This window comes from Paramacrobiotus metropolitanus, unplaced genomic scaffold (genome assembly GCF_019649055.1).
Source record: "Paramacrobiotus metropolitanus isolate TYO unplaced genomic scaffold, Prichtersi_v1.0 Parri_scaffold0000076, whole genome shotgun sequence".
In the NCBI taxonomy this organism is placed as follows: domain Eukaryota; kingdom Metazoa; phylum Tardigrada; class Eutardigrada; order Parachela; family Macrobiotidae; genus Paramacrobiotus; species Paramacrobiotus metropolitanus.
In genome coordinates, this window is record NW_026570296.1 from 310608 (window position 1) to 325399 (window position 14792).

The window sequence follows — 14792 nt, forward strand, 5'->3', positions numbered from 1 at the left end:
CACTCAATGTGTAAAATCTGCCGATTCAACTTTAGTTAATACAATTTAGTGATTTACGACATACGTCCCCGGCCAGGAAATGTACGGGATGTTCCAGCGCTCTGTTTTATTCATAAATATATGCTTTTCTCAAGTTTCGATCACATGAACATTTGTAAATTATTATAATATTTCAGACCTTTCTGTATCGGAATTATACCTACAGCGTTCTTTTACCAGAACCCAGACCAAATCTCTCCCACAACCATTTTATAAAAATCTGTTGCAAAATATAAAGTCTCCTCAAAAATATAGCACAGAACTCCAAATATAACAGTACATAGATGGCCGCCGCAAAAATGGTGAAAAATACTGTCGAAAATCGCAATCTAATGTATCCGTCCTTCGGAATGAAACCGATTAACCACCCCGTTGTGATCCTTTTTCCACAGGATGCTGTGAAAGAGTTCCCGGAACGTCTGTCCACCGGCCGTGCGCAACGGCAACGAACCGAAATCCAGCTGCGTTACATACCGCTCCGATACGTCATTCATCGTGGGGATAGTGAGAAAAAACTGCTGCAGCGCCGTCACCAGTTGTTTTCCGTGCGTAAGGCCCGAAACATAGTGCATGAGTGCCTCGAGGTAATGAGCGTGGAGGGGCTGCAGAACGGCTTTATCGTCCGCCGGAAATCGAGTATTACCTAAAAGCAAACAGACAGGTGCACTTTCGGTGTTATTGTAAGACACTTTTCGTTTTCGCAATGTGCACAAAAAGTCGCGGAGTTCGGTTTTTCGTTATGGAATTTACGATAACGAAGACGTCAATGAAGTGGTATACGAAAAGATATTCGTATCTTTTCGTAACGAACGGCAACAGTAGTATTAAAGTGATGCTTAGTCATCTGGAATGACCTGGTATATGGTACCAAATTTGTGTGGTGACCACTCCGTACACACCCTTTCACACCCTTTCACTCCGTACACAACCTTTTGCACTCCCTTTCATTCCGTGCACAACCTTTTTGCGCACTACCATTCACTCGGTGCACTACCAAACTTTTATATATACTTATATATATTATACTTAAATATCTGTAATCTATATTACTACAGAAAAGCAAAATTACAAAAAAAATATTACTACTTTCTTGCAACATCATGGGACCGTTCCGACGAAGACGTCCTGGTGTATGACAGCGTCAGCAAATAACTCACGTGGCAAGCGTAGATTTAATATACAGTACAAGTGTTACGGAGCAGATCTTGCGGAGATTAGAGTGAAAAACGTTGCTGATCAAAATAAAAAAAGCGGTCGAGATTGCGCGTTTTTATTTTTTCCAGAAATAACTCTTGCTGTGAAAAAATTAAAAGGTTGTGTACGGAATGAAAGGTAGCGCAAAAAGGTTGTGCACGGAATGAAAGGGAGTGCAAAAGGTTGTTTACGGAGTGAAAGGGTGTGAAAGGGTGTGTATGGACTACGGAGTGGTCACCAATTTGTGTTACTGTATATGCATGAAAATGTGTGATTTCTCGAATGGAATTCCCTTACATCCATGAATAATTTCCCAACCGAATGTTGCGCGCACATTCGGTTTTCAAGCCAATGTGTACAAATCATTTGGCTACACAATGCCATAAAGCAATATGCAGACAGTCATCAGGAGTGCGCGAAAGCGAAAGTTTTCGTGCATGTACACGAATGGGCCACTTCCCATAATCCTGCCGCGTTGTGAACTCTCTAACGAAAGGGTGGTCATCTCTGCAATAATTGTCTGAAGCTAATGACGAAAGCGCCTGTACTTCAACGCCGCAAATCGAACCCATGCGCTGTGCAGCCGGGAGATTGTTTTCCGTCGTGTATAAATGTAGGAGAAGTGTTATTTTAATTTATCAATACCCGGTGCAACGCTGCAGGCTGGCAGTACATTCGCGAAAAGGAAGGAAATGCCACATACGGAATTTAAGCTTACGCACCTGGATGGAGAACGGATACGACCAGCAGCAGATATCGCATCACGTCATCCAGTTGTAACCGCCGAATGTCCAGTACACACTGGTATAAATAATCCGCATATTGCTTCTCACAGACTTTGTCCACATGATACGCTCGCTGATCCAGGTTGATATCCGCCAGGAAGTACACTTCACGGTCGGCATTATCGTAATAAAATGAGGAATGGAAAAACTGCAACAAAAATAAGTACATACATGACTACATGTGATGCTAGGTAGTCAATGTCACGTACGTAACCGCGGTGCATGTCAATCTACTCAGTACCGAAAGTTGTTCGTACTTACAACCCAGAAATGAAAATACCGCCGTGGAATTAGTTTCTGCAGTAAATGCGGATCCATCTCAGCGAACCCCGGAAGGGATTGCAGGAAAAGCTTGAAATACTGCGAATTGTTTCCCACATCATGCTGCAACGCTCGCAGTACACGTCTTTCGGTCTCAGGTGACTGGAAAAAGACAGAAGATCAACAACCAATTATGTATAAAGAAAAAGATTTCCGCAAGAACTTTAGATCTTGAATATTGTCCTTCAACCACACAGTAGTGGTTAAGGCAAATGGCCCGGTACTAAGTACTTGATACATGGTCCAGAATCCAGATTCGTGGATATACAATGTACACGGGAAATTTCGCATTAACGCACTTTCCAACATTTTCATTCAAAACTTCATGGCATCGCTAATTGTAAGCTAAATAATTTGTGCGCATTGGCGCGAAAGCCGTTTGTGCGTGCAACAGTCAGTTCCAAAAGATTCCAACAAGTTAAACTTGTTGACAAAAAAATGTCGTTAAGCACCGATAGAATTCTGCGCATGCTAAGAAACTCTGTCAAAATATTTTTCAAAATCGTTTTGACCCGGCACAGAATTTTGACTTTTTTCTGAGTTCTGAATTCTGGAATGATTTTTGAAATTCGTTTTGAAATGTGAAACACGTGCCAGAAACCGCTGAGAATCGGAGCTACACATGATGGAGAAAAAATATTTTAAGAAGCGAGTGAGTGAGCACCGATTAAACAGCCTGGATTATCATGCAGACAGACATTACGTCAGTACTATTACTGCTGTAGTATTATATCTACCCTAGTATTAAAATTTCGGTCAGCTGATGGTCCGACAAATTAAAAAAACGTCCTAATCAAAAGCTAGTGATAGCTCACCGCATTGTTTTGTAGGAATGCTGGATGGCTCTGAAAACTTTCAAACCTATTCGCTAACTTTCCGATAACGTTTTCGATGGCGTGTTGCATCTGGTTGATGGTGTCCGCCAGAAAGTAGCTGCGGTTGAGCATGGCGCGGACGTAATTCCCCAGGAATTTCGGTATCGTGGTACGGTCGGAAGTTTCGAGAAAGTCGGACGATACCCCGGGGAATACGCCGGATAACATCCAGCTGGAAAATACGTTGCCGGTAGTTCCTGGACGGTCGTCCTCTTTAGCGTCCGGTAAGCCGAAGGATGCTGGTCGGTTAACGGGAACGAGCGCGCTTACGCTGTTAGCATAGCCCGTGTCCGTGGATAATCCGCGGTCTGGCGAATTACTGGAATGCCGAGCGGAATAGGCTGTTGCGTCCGGCTTTGAATGTTCCGTTAGAGGCGCCGTGCTGACTACGGGAAACACGCACAGAAGTTGAAACATACTTGTACATATTCAGGAAAATTTTGAACTGAACAGGGGAATTTCGGCCAGCCGGCACATGATTCAAGACTTTTAAGATTAAACTAAGAAACGGCGTCGAACCCGAACATCATCCGTGCGGAGTTACGTACTGTGAGCACCGGTAAAGTATATTAGCGGGTAAAGCAATTATTTATGCAAATATGTGGTAAAGCGATCCATCTACAATCTACATACTTTTTATCATCCTACATTTTACATACGAATAACTGCCAAGTCTCCGCTACTGAGTTGCTAGCCTGTAATATACCACATTATCAAGTACCAAATTCCGTACCACGTTATCAAGTGTTGATGTAATTATTTTTGCTTTACTTTACTCTTTACTTTACTTTACTTTACCTTACCTTACCTTAATTTACTTTAAAAACCATTTTTATATATTCGAGGACCTACATTTATATTTATATATTCCCTCGATCTGTTGCTATTTGCTGGACTGAAACTTTAATTTAGCGGAGCGGAAGTGGCGAAAAACATCAGCTTTTTTTTATCAACATTCATGCTCGATAATTATACTGTACAATCCTTTTCTATTAGCATTTATTACCTTTAACGCGGGGATAATTTTCTGCCTGATGACGGACCGCTACGACGCCGGTATAATCGTGAGATTCCGGTTTCGGCCGTGATATGGGCATAACACAACTTCCGGAGAAACTTCCTAATCGGAACACCGAGGTATGATTGCCCCTGGCGTACGTCTCCGAGTCTGCAAAACAACCATTAAAGACACCGGCATTCGATACATTTCTCAGAATTGTGCCAAATCATAGACCCCTGACGTCAAACAACCCTCATTATCGGCACGAGAGCTGCGCGCCCGGCTTCACCCTTCCGCCGCCTGAGCGTCAATTTCGACGGACATACGCCCACTTTAGCGTAAATATCGGAGGTTCTGCGTTCATCCCTTCCCGAGTATGCAATTATTTTGCAAATATTTATAAGAAACCACGGCAATGCGTACATATGCAAGAGAGCTACTTAACCCGGCCAAGTTGTTTACAAATAAGGTGTACCTGAATTTCACGGAAACCTCGCTTAAAACGGAATGACTGAATTATTAAATTTGGGCAAAACGTCTAAGTACAAACACTTTACCAGGACTCCCCAATATTGCATCTTCTTGATCCGGAACGTAATCACGTTGAGGATTATGGTTGTCTACCATAGTGGGCGACATCTCGAATTTTTCGTCTTGGGCTCGCCATGATCGGCTGCCTTTCATCGCTGTTAAATCATGAAACATAAGGTTTTTATTGTTATGTACCGATCACCTACAGTAAATTTGTTTTTGATAAATCGTGTAACTGATTTGAGGCCGGGGCAACTAACAGCTTAGCTTATAAAGTTATTTTTCATATGACGCTATTTTATTTGTGTAAGTTATTTAACATAATTATGACGCTTAAAGCACAATACATTTAATGATAAACAATATTCTGGAAATATTCGGCGAAACTTCCTCTAGAATTTTCTCGCGAAAGCACAGAGTAACGCCGATCAATGCATTTTTCAATCTGAAGATTAATACCTCGGACATCCATTCCCTCTTCCTGGCAGCGCCGGAAACGGCATGCTTTGCATCTAAAAATATACAGCGAATTATGTAGAGACCAAATAGTGCAAATAACGAAACTACATAATACAGATATGCAATGGAGAATATAATATAATACAGATATGCACCATATAAATGCACAAAGAGTAAAATTCGAAAGTATTTTAACAACGTCGGAAAACCAGGAAGATGGAGTAACTAACAAATAGTACTTTGAATAACAGTACATACAAATATTCATAAAGAAATTAAGGAGAATGGTGCAGTATCTCCTTGAGTACGCACCTGCGGCCTCGTGTTCCGGCAGTGATGGGACATGCTGATCCAAAGTAGCATTTGTACTTTATTCCATTTATTACCCCTCTTTTGTAGAATGCCTACAACAATCATTTTTGCAGCCATTACAGAAGCCTGAAATTTCATGTATTACAGCCTAAGAAGTTTCCATACTTACGGTAGTATTAATTACATGTGCTACTTGTACCGCATGAACGATACAAAGTTCATACAACACAAACAATCTAAATTGTCAAATTTCTTACGCAACGTACAAGTAATTACACACTACACCGTGTACCTCTATACACCGAAGATACTGTAAAATATCTATACTTCTTTAGAGCCATATTTCCGTTCATCCATGCTTGATATTTGTACGTGTACATGTGCGTTGTGTCTACGGACTACACATGTACAATATATATTGTGCTATAGTTTGTCTGTACAACAAAGGCTGCTACAAAGTACACGATTTCAGGTCACTTATTTCAATGAAATTTCCCCAATAAAAATGCATACTCACTTCCGGCACTGCAAGGCATGCATGCATCGGCGGTCTTGCGCACCGACAACATTAATTATCGACCAAGCATGTCAATAACAAACTTCTGTTTATCCAGCAAAAACCGATACACTAACATATACCTATATGCCTGCACCAATACATTTATGTACAATATATATAACACACTAAATATATGTACACTAAATATTAATAATACATATTATCGTTAAATCAATAATTATATTGTTGTTATACCGATATCAGCATTCCAAGCTGGGGTCTTTATATTTTTTAGAAAACGTTCTTGCCAAATGACAATCTCTTCAAAATCGGCAAAATTTATTTATGTTGGTGAGGCTCAGTCTTCGTACTTTTTTACTTTCCATAAAATAGTGCGCTAATTGTACTAAAATTCCAGTTTGATAAATAACATTAAAAACAGAAACACAAATTCGTTGCGCTGCAGATGAGTTTCGGTGCACCCGGATTTGTGGCCTACAGAATACAAGCACTTCTTTTAAGAAACAGCTGAAGACGCACTGAGACTGATAGAAAAGAATGTGTACCTGTTTACAGCTCTCTCATGTCAGGTTTCTGACATGTACTCGTAACATATTCTCGAGATCTGTGGAAATTCCTTGTCGTTGCTGCTCAAGTACCCCCACAGGCTCACAGCCACAGGCTATGATATATGAGCCACTATGCCATTATGGTATCTGGCACGAAGCAGAAATTATATCGATGCACCAAAAACTGTACAGACTACAGGTAACTGATGTGCACTGTTTCTCGACCTCCAAGGTACTCACGTCCCAAAAACAATCCAGAATTTTGAGAAAACCTGAGAGGACACTGTGTCGATGCAAAATTATGATACGATTCAACACCAGACTGACACACAGATATAAAGCCAAGCTCGTAGTTTTTACGTTACTCATTAACTGCATCTGTGATTAACCCTATAGAACCGAACATATCTCAGAGACGATTCTGCATAATTATAATGGATCTGCATATAATTCCGGATAAAAATCCCCGAAAATCCCCCCCGGCCCCCATTCCACAATTAAAAACAACCGAAAAACGACGTGCAGTGAATATGCATGTTCAAAACATGGGGAAGTTGGTATTACCATAGTGTAATTGCATATATTATAGCTTTCATATACGGACTACAGTTGTAAACTGTGGTATTACATTCCACATAAATTTTTTACCTTGCATCCTTCACAGCTGATCACGCCGTAGTGAACGCCAGTGGATCGGCCACCACACACTTTACAGCGTGCACTGAGTATTCCGGAATCATAATCGACGGCACCGTGCTTTCTCTTCAGCTCCATAACTGCTGAGAATCATACATAATCTGTGGCAGAACCCAATTCTCAAACAAGAAGTTTGAAGGTTTTACTGTGAAAAACTATCAGTCAAAATCTGCAACCAAATCACGGACGCGTGCGTCTTCGCAAGAATTGTCTGATCAAAATATGTCGCTAACGGGAAAACATACAAGTATGTTCTTACCTCTTGGTTGTACTTGTACATCTTTTTTACTGCCGATACGGCAATAATATACCCGGTACCTACACTGCAAACAGCCGACCCGAGCGTTTCACCGGCTGGTGACTGGTTATGGATCTTTCAAGTTCTGCCAAAAGGAAAAGGCGCAGGGATTGTATTGAATTATTTGAAGTAAAGATCAAACACTGCACACTGACTGCACGACCCAAGATCACTAATGGGACTAACGATTTTGGATGTTTTTCAATGTTTAAATTTTGATCATTTTAAGTAGTGTAAACCTGTGCTAGCCCATCCGATCTGTGAGCTGACTGGCGTCGAATAAAATTAACATGCACACCTTCAGTAGTTGCAAGTTAGATTGCGGCCAAACTTTCATTTTTCGAATTACGAAATATTAAAAAATGTTTAAGACTATAAGAACGTGTTTTTGAAAATAATCACAGTGTGGACGATACTTTATACCTATTTACACCATTTCTTCGCCGACTTCCCACCGGCATCATAAAACACCGAGCGCGTACCGACCGCCCGCAGTTACCAGTCGGGCCGCATTTATGTTAAGGCAGAGCAGCTGAAATTCTGGCATCCGCCCTTTGCAAATTTTTAACGTTACGTTACTGACAAATTTGACTATAAATCATAAATGACAGAATGCCGAAAGCTGATCTCAAAATGAAAAATCAGGCAGATAATAAGTTTGCCATCCAGAAAACCTTTGAAATGAAATTCTGCAGTGCAGTGGTACTGTTCACGAGACGCTGTTACCCCGACGATTACCCTGCGCCATGGCATTCACTCTTTTGTTGCTGTCAGCATTTCCGTTTTAACAGCTGACTGAGAGGTCGCTATGGCGACAGTTACTTGAGATCCGAAAAGCGGATGAAGATGCGCAGTTAATGCCAGATTGTTACGCAAATATGCACGCCCTGCAGCAGCTACTGCAGTCGAAACCCAGTAAGTGGTCACTATTATTATTACGGCACAAGCCCCAAAGAGACTTCAAGCCTGATCAAACAAAAAACGACGTAAGCAATTAAGGGAAGTGCATGGCCCGGTACATGGTACCAAATTCGTGTAGATGCACGAAAACTGTCACTTTAGCGCACTCCCAAACACAATTTTGTTTCGGTTTATGACATTCTGTAGCCAGAATAGAATACTTTTATACACGGGCGTGAAAACCGTTTGTGCGCGCAACATCCGGTTCGGGTGTTATGGCTGTAAGATAATTCCAAAAAAGTTTAAATGCATTCAGGTGTACAAAAAGTCACATTATAGACTGTAAAGGATGCGGTACTTATGGATTCACTGTACTAGCATGTTTTTCAAATTTTAAAATGAATTTCAAAACATTCGGAATTCATTTTAAAATCTGAAAAACATCATGGATCGAAGTCTGGATCGGTGTGAAAACAATCTTCATGGCCATGTGCATTTACGTGCGAAATTCGAGGAAGATCGGTTTGTAATGAGACTTTTGATACACATGAACGCATTTGAACTTTCTGGAATTTCTAGCAGCCATAACTCCCGAACCGGATGTTGCGCGCACAAACGGTTTTCACACCAGTGTATACAAATCTTCTGGCTACAGAATGTCATAAACCGAAACAAAATGTGTTTGGGAGTGCGCGAAAGTAAAAGTTTTGGTGCATGTACACGAATTTGGTACCATGTACCGGGCCACCTCCCTTAAGACAGATCCAGATTTGAGTGAAATTTAAAGGCAGTTACGGTACTACAGTAACACAGCAGGTACAGTATCTGTAAGTTACTGTAAGTGCGCAAAAACGAACAGATAAGTGGTTAGGGTATATCTGGCAATAGATCGGAATTTAGTACTGGGCTTTCCTTAATAAAATTGAACGCCTTCCGATTAGCACCTTCTTGTCGGAAATGAACAGATCCAAGAAGTGCTTTCTTAATCAATCAGACTGACAGTATGCAGACCAGCCCGCCATTCGGCATCCGTTACATCCACAAAGAGATTATTTGCGCCCCGATCGAGAACGTATAGCCGGGCGAATTTGCGCACAAACAAACCGATCGCATTTGTGCGTTTAGAAAGAATTATAGTTTCAGGATTATCTGAAAAAAGCGCTGGATTTTAATGAATGCCATCTGAAAACGGACAAAAAGAAGTACACAACGAATTCAAAGTAACAATAATTTTGACAGAATACATGTATAACGGTACATCCTACTGTATAACGGTACATTTAGAACGGTACAGGCTACATGTACATCCTGTTAACTGTAAATGCAGTAAAAATTATGCACTCGTACAGAAAATTTCGCTTGGTTAATAAAACCAAACGAACAACACAGTTTCATGAACAGTGAATTCATAACTAAATCGTTAGAATCCCAGTGCAATCCGTTATTAAACCGTTACATACAAGAACCCTCATGCGCAACAACATCCCAGTACATTCCAGCCTCATATCTCTGTGTTGGCCATGAATTCCGTGATTTGACGATTTGTAAACAGCAAACGGTGGAAGGCAACAGCATACTGTCGACCACGGTAATTAACAATGTGCCGGATATGTTCGTGCGCTCGATCGTACTTCACCTTACACAATCCGTCCTCGAACAGTTTGGCCACCACATCTTGGCCTGGGTGGAGAATATCGGCAGCTCGCACGATATTCCAGCTGACTGCCGTCTCTCCATCAGCAGAATGAACACAACTGCGGCTCATGTAGAGAAACTCATTCTGACGAACGCCGATGATTTCCGCTGGGACCCAGTGAACCCGATCCGCCTCACCGACAAACACTGGCTCCTTATGCCGGAATGTCACGTCTCCGACACGATGACAATAGATGCGGCGAGGTTTCGTGGAGAAGGGCAGCGCTGGTTTGCCCGTGGCGAATTTATACTGGTAAAGGTCGTGTAACTCCGAGTGGAGCAGTAAGCCGCTCTGCAACCAGTTAAAAGATGCAAGAAAGTTGCAAAGCTCACTACTGAAAGGGCTGGGCTAGGCTCGCACAGACACTCGCAAAAAATCTGCCGATTGAGGGAATCGAACCCACAACCTCCATACTCTAAGGCCGAGAGAGGCACCACTAGGCTATCGGCAAAGCATACAAATCTAATGAAATATTCTATCGAACGATCCTATAGAGAGCGGATGCCGCTCGGACACTACCACTGAGGCGCCTGTCACAATGTCGACGCTGGGTCGACTTTGTGGCGCTTCGACCGTAGGTCACTAAGTAAAACGGGCTGTTGCCTACCATCAGCGCAAACAAAGAACTGTGTTGCCAGGGTGACCCGCCAATTCTTCGACGGAACTCACACTAAGTCGAACAGTTTTATTAGCCAATCATAGTTTTTGTTCTTCGAGTGTTCTTCGAGTTTTCTTCTTTCTTAGTTTTCCTAGTTTTTTTTTGTCTTCGTAATCCTGACGGTCGATTTTGTGACGGCCGACGAAGTGTTACAGTAGTAGAAATAATGCCAGAGAGCCGGTTGCAAGACCTTGTTCCGTTTCCGCCGTGTTTTATATTGCAGGGCATTATTCCGCGACACCACACTATTCGGTATCCATGAATGTAAGGGCCACTTTTTTGAGTGGCAACTTGAAATTTGCCACCGAAACTGAGCCCAGCTGGTCTATTTGTCTGGGTGTGCGACGGAATAACGTCCCAAGTGCCTACACCGCTGACTGGCATCACTGCTTTGCGCAACTAACAGAATCCATCAATCCACTATGCATTCGGGTTATAATCCGTTGCCTACCTTGACGGGCCCATCAGCTAACTGTGTGTTCGTCAGCTGTGGAAAGCGCACGAGAAATAACGCTTCACCCAGCATCTGACGACGATTGGTGGCGGATGGATCCATGTTGCGGGAATTGCACGCCTTCCGCGCCCATCTGCAGAAAGAATATTCAGCCGCTTGTTTTTTTCTTTATTGTGCTCAATACGTTGTTTTACCATGATCAACTTGTACAAACTTCCAGCTACCGATTCCCATAAATCATTAACGAACACCTTTTGTAACAAAATGCCGAAATGAATCCAATATTACTATACCTCTCAACAGCCAAATATACCGCATGCTCGGTCGTAGACAGCGTGTCACGCTGCAGAAGCAGAATAAGTGTCCCCTGTTCAATGGCCGCAAAGGCCTTCGATGGGACGATGACGTCAGCGGACTGATCCACAAATTCGAGGCAACGCTCCACAAGTTTCTCGGCATGGCTATGAACTCCCTGTAATATTTCATCCCGCTCAACACAGCACATTTAACCATCACGTTCAAATCGCAAACTTGACGAACATTTTCCAAGAGGGTTAAGCAGTTGTCCACTTTCAAATGGGTGCTAACAAAACAGCTGCATTTCTCCATCAGCAACGGCAGATCGTACTTGTCCGCGCACGACCACGTCTGGCAGACGTTGTCCACATGCAGAGACTCCACCATGTCCGTGTACATGAAACTACAATCAAGGATGCACATAGAACAAATACTTGTAAATCAGGCGTATGGATTTTTCATACTGCATGGAAGATATCAACGGCGTTGATATCTTCTATGCAGTATGAAAAATGCTTTGGCACTGCCTTTTGTCTAGGTCTAGCACTGCTTTTTATTAAATGTTAAAGTTATAAACTATCTCCTGTCTGAGATATCCTGAGCGTATCCCAGCCTACAGGAAGGCAATGAAGGCCGTTTTGCTCCTTTCAGTGGTTTAAACCGGGATTCAGTGCCGGTTTAATTACGGGCATGTACTCTCATCAGTCTCATGGACATCGAAGCTCGTATAGCTAGACGGACGTACAGAAAAATGGGACAATTAATTGGAGTGAAAATACCATACGCCGTTCGCCGTAACTATCAGGATATGCAATTTCGGTACTATTGAGGGATATAGGCATTTATACTACCCCGTAGTACCAATAATGTATATCCTGGTATAATAACTGTATTATCCTGATGCCAGAATATGTAAGGAGTAATTATGGCGGAAGAAATAATTCTTGCTAACAAACTTTCTTGACATTTCCGTAGAGTAGATAAAAAGAAACGTCTCCGACTGGTTTTTTTGGTTGCCTTTATAGTTGGTTGTATACGTGTACAAATCCAGGTCAACTGACCAACCTGAGCATATTGCCGAACGCAACGGGAGAAACATCCGGAATGTCAATAACCGCTGCAGTGTTTTCGGGCAAACTTCCATGGAACATGGCACGAAATACGGGACTACGCAGACACAGAACAAACCTGCACAACAAATAACACCGTCATAGGGTGCTGCGGTTTTGAAAGGAGGCAAGTATTTGCGGGAACGCAGCAGAACGCATCACTTGCAGTACCTACTTATGAACGTGATAAAGTTTGGCTGGTCCGAAGTGACGACCCACTGTAAACTGCGCATCACTCAACTCTCCACTGACCAGCCACTCTTTAAGGCTGTCGACCAGTCCTGGCACGGGTTGTGCGGGAGCAGTGGACGATGACGGATTCCGGGCCATGATTCTTCAAGATGATTGTAGGAAAAGTTGGTTGGCCACGGTATACCGCTTACCGTAGGCGAGATGGAGCACGAAGAACCCTTTGGATCAGTGAAAACACACGGGCACAGAGCCTTGCGTCAAATCCGCATCTGACAGTGTCATGAGAATGACCAAGATTTGAGAAAGCTTGCACAAAAATTTACGAAGATACCGATAAACAGTCATAAAATAAAGAAAGCCAGGAATTTGTTATTGGGTTTAGTTTACTGCTTGATGGCCTGGAAACTTTTCCAGAAAGTACATGCACGAACACAGAGCTAAATGCTCACGTAAGCCGTTACCACGGCGGTTACCTCACGACACCGCTACAACTTTTGTTGCTATGAGCACTTCCGTTTTGACAACGGAATGGGGGGCCGGCCCAGTAACAGATTATTATGCTGTTTGTGTTCCAATATTTCATTTCATGTTAAGTGAAGTGAAGTTTATTGTCCTTGCAACGGAGCGGTTGCCCCCTCTAGGCTTCAGACAGTAGAAAGAAAACAGAGTTTAGTACGAACATCAAAAAATAACAATAAAACATGAAGGTCAGTTTGACATTACCTAAAACAAGCAGGAAAAAAAAATACGCAGAGGTCAATCTTTAGTCATAATCACATGAACAGGCAGAAAGAAAATCAGTGCTTTTGTTACGGTTGCGAAAAGTTGAATTTACCTATGTGGAAAATGGGAGGGAGACGATCGCGCTGGGGTCGATGCGTAAAACCAAAACCCACATACTATATAAAGTAGTTATTTAGTTTTCAAAAATTTTCAAAAATAAAAAACCGTGGGGAAAAGGAAAGCACCGACACTTACGCACGTAATCGCCGTTAGTTACGTTGTTAACTGTGTCGCAACCGTTGAGATAAGAGCAGAAAAAGTAAAAGCCGTCAACACTAAACATCAGGTAATGAACGAACATTAAACACAAACATTAAGTAGCTGCACTAAACACATTCTTTCAGGATTTTCACTGATGGTAAATCGTTCAGTTTCACGGTATCCAGGGCATCGGTAAAAGTGTTCAACGTGACGTATGCGACAGGTTGTAGCGGGAGGTCATTCCAAACGGACACAAGTCTGCTGAGGTACGATTCATGGGTGACTCGGACTGTTCTTCCACAAATTGTTGTTGAAGCCGGTGTGAGTGGACACGGATGTTTCATAAGACGTTCAGATGTTCTGGTGTTACCTGCAACGTTCAGATGTTCTGGTGTTAAATTTTAGGAAATGGCTATAGGCACCCTCTTTCACCCCCGTTATCTATAGGCACCCCCTTTCGCACCCCCGCAGACTATAGGCACCCCTTTTCGATCTTAATCAATCTCTGCACCCCGTTGCGTGCGAAAGCTATAGGCACCCCTATTTTATCCGTTAATGCTATTTTTAAGGTCGAATTTCTTGACCTTAGAATACAGAAAGTCGTTGCACTACCGGCTCCAGAATTTTTTCTCTTGTAATATGAACTGCATTGTAATAATAACGGTGCAATTTCTGTCAAAATTTGTAATAATAAAGCAGCAAAAACTGCTCTGTAGTGATAATGTCTGACAGTCTGTAATAAGTAGCCCATCCGAAGATAATCACGATCTGACAGTGACCTGGTCTATCCAACCGCTATCCAAGAAAAGTAGAAAACGACTTTCAGGACGGTTATTCGGCTTTTTCCACATTCGAATCTGCCTTCAAGGCTTCTAAACATTCATAGTCAGACGATCTGAAAGCGGCCCATTGTCGGATGGAGTT

General features: G+C 42.3%; 2 protein-coding genes across 5 annotated transcripts; both read right to left on the bottom strand.

Moving 5' to 3' along the window:
* Nucleotides 1–100: 100 nt before the first annotated feature.
* Nucleotides 101–7522, bottom strand: LOC129595311 (uncharacterized). 4 transcript variants are annotated; one of them, XM_055492271.1, is made up of 10 exons: nt 6582–6817; nt 6034–6510; nt 5517–5608; nt 5205–5257; nt 4772–4900; nt 4221–4382; nt 3155–3600; nt 2280–2441; nt 1956–2166; nt 101–682 (listed from the first exon to the last, which is right to left on the bottom strand). In XM_055492271.1, the coding sequence occupies exons 2-10, from the start codon at nt 6058–6060 to the stop codon at nt 369–371; spliced, it is 1596 nt and encodes a 531-aa protein (XP_055348246.1). In that variant the 5' UTR covers nt 6061–6510; nt 6582–6817; the 3' UTR covers nt 101–368. The 4 variants fall into 4 exon arrangements, with proteins under 4 accessions (XP_055348246.1, XP_055348245.1, XP_055348244.1 ...); XM_055492270.1 differs by lacking the exons at nt 6034–6510; nt 6582–6817 and adding an exon at nt 7233–7522; XM_055492269.1 differs by lacking the exons at nt 6034–6510; nt 6582–6817 and adding an exon at nt 6825–7037.
* Nucleotides 7523–9915: 2393 nt separating this feature from the next.
* Nucleotides 9916–13282, bottom strand: LOC129595313 (BTB/POZ domain-containing protein 6-B-like). Its single transcript, XM_055492277.1, has 6 exons — nt 12868–13282; nt 12649–12771; nt 11827–11986; nt 11580–11758; nt 11284–11419; nt 9916–10465 (listed from the first exon to the last, which is right to left on the bottom strand). The coding sequence occupies exons 1-6, from the start codon at nt 13020–13022 to the stop codon at nt 9980–9982; spliced, it is 1239 nt and encodes a 412-aa protein (XP_055348252.1). The 5' UTR covers nt 13023–13282; the 3' UTR covers nt 9916–9979.
* Nucleotides 13283–14792: the final 1510 nt, after the last annotated feature.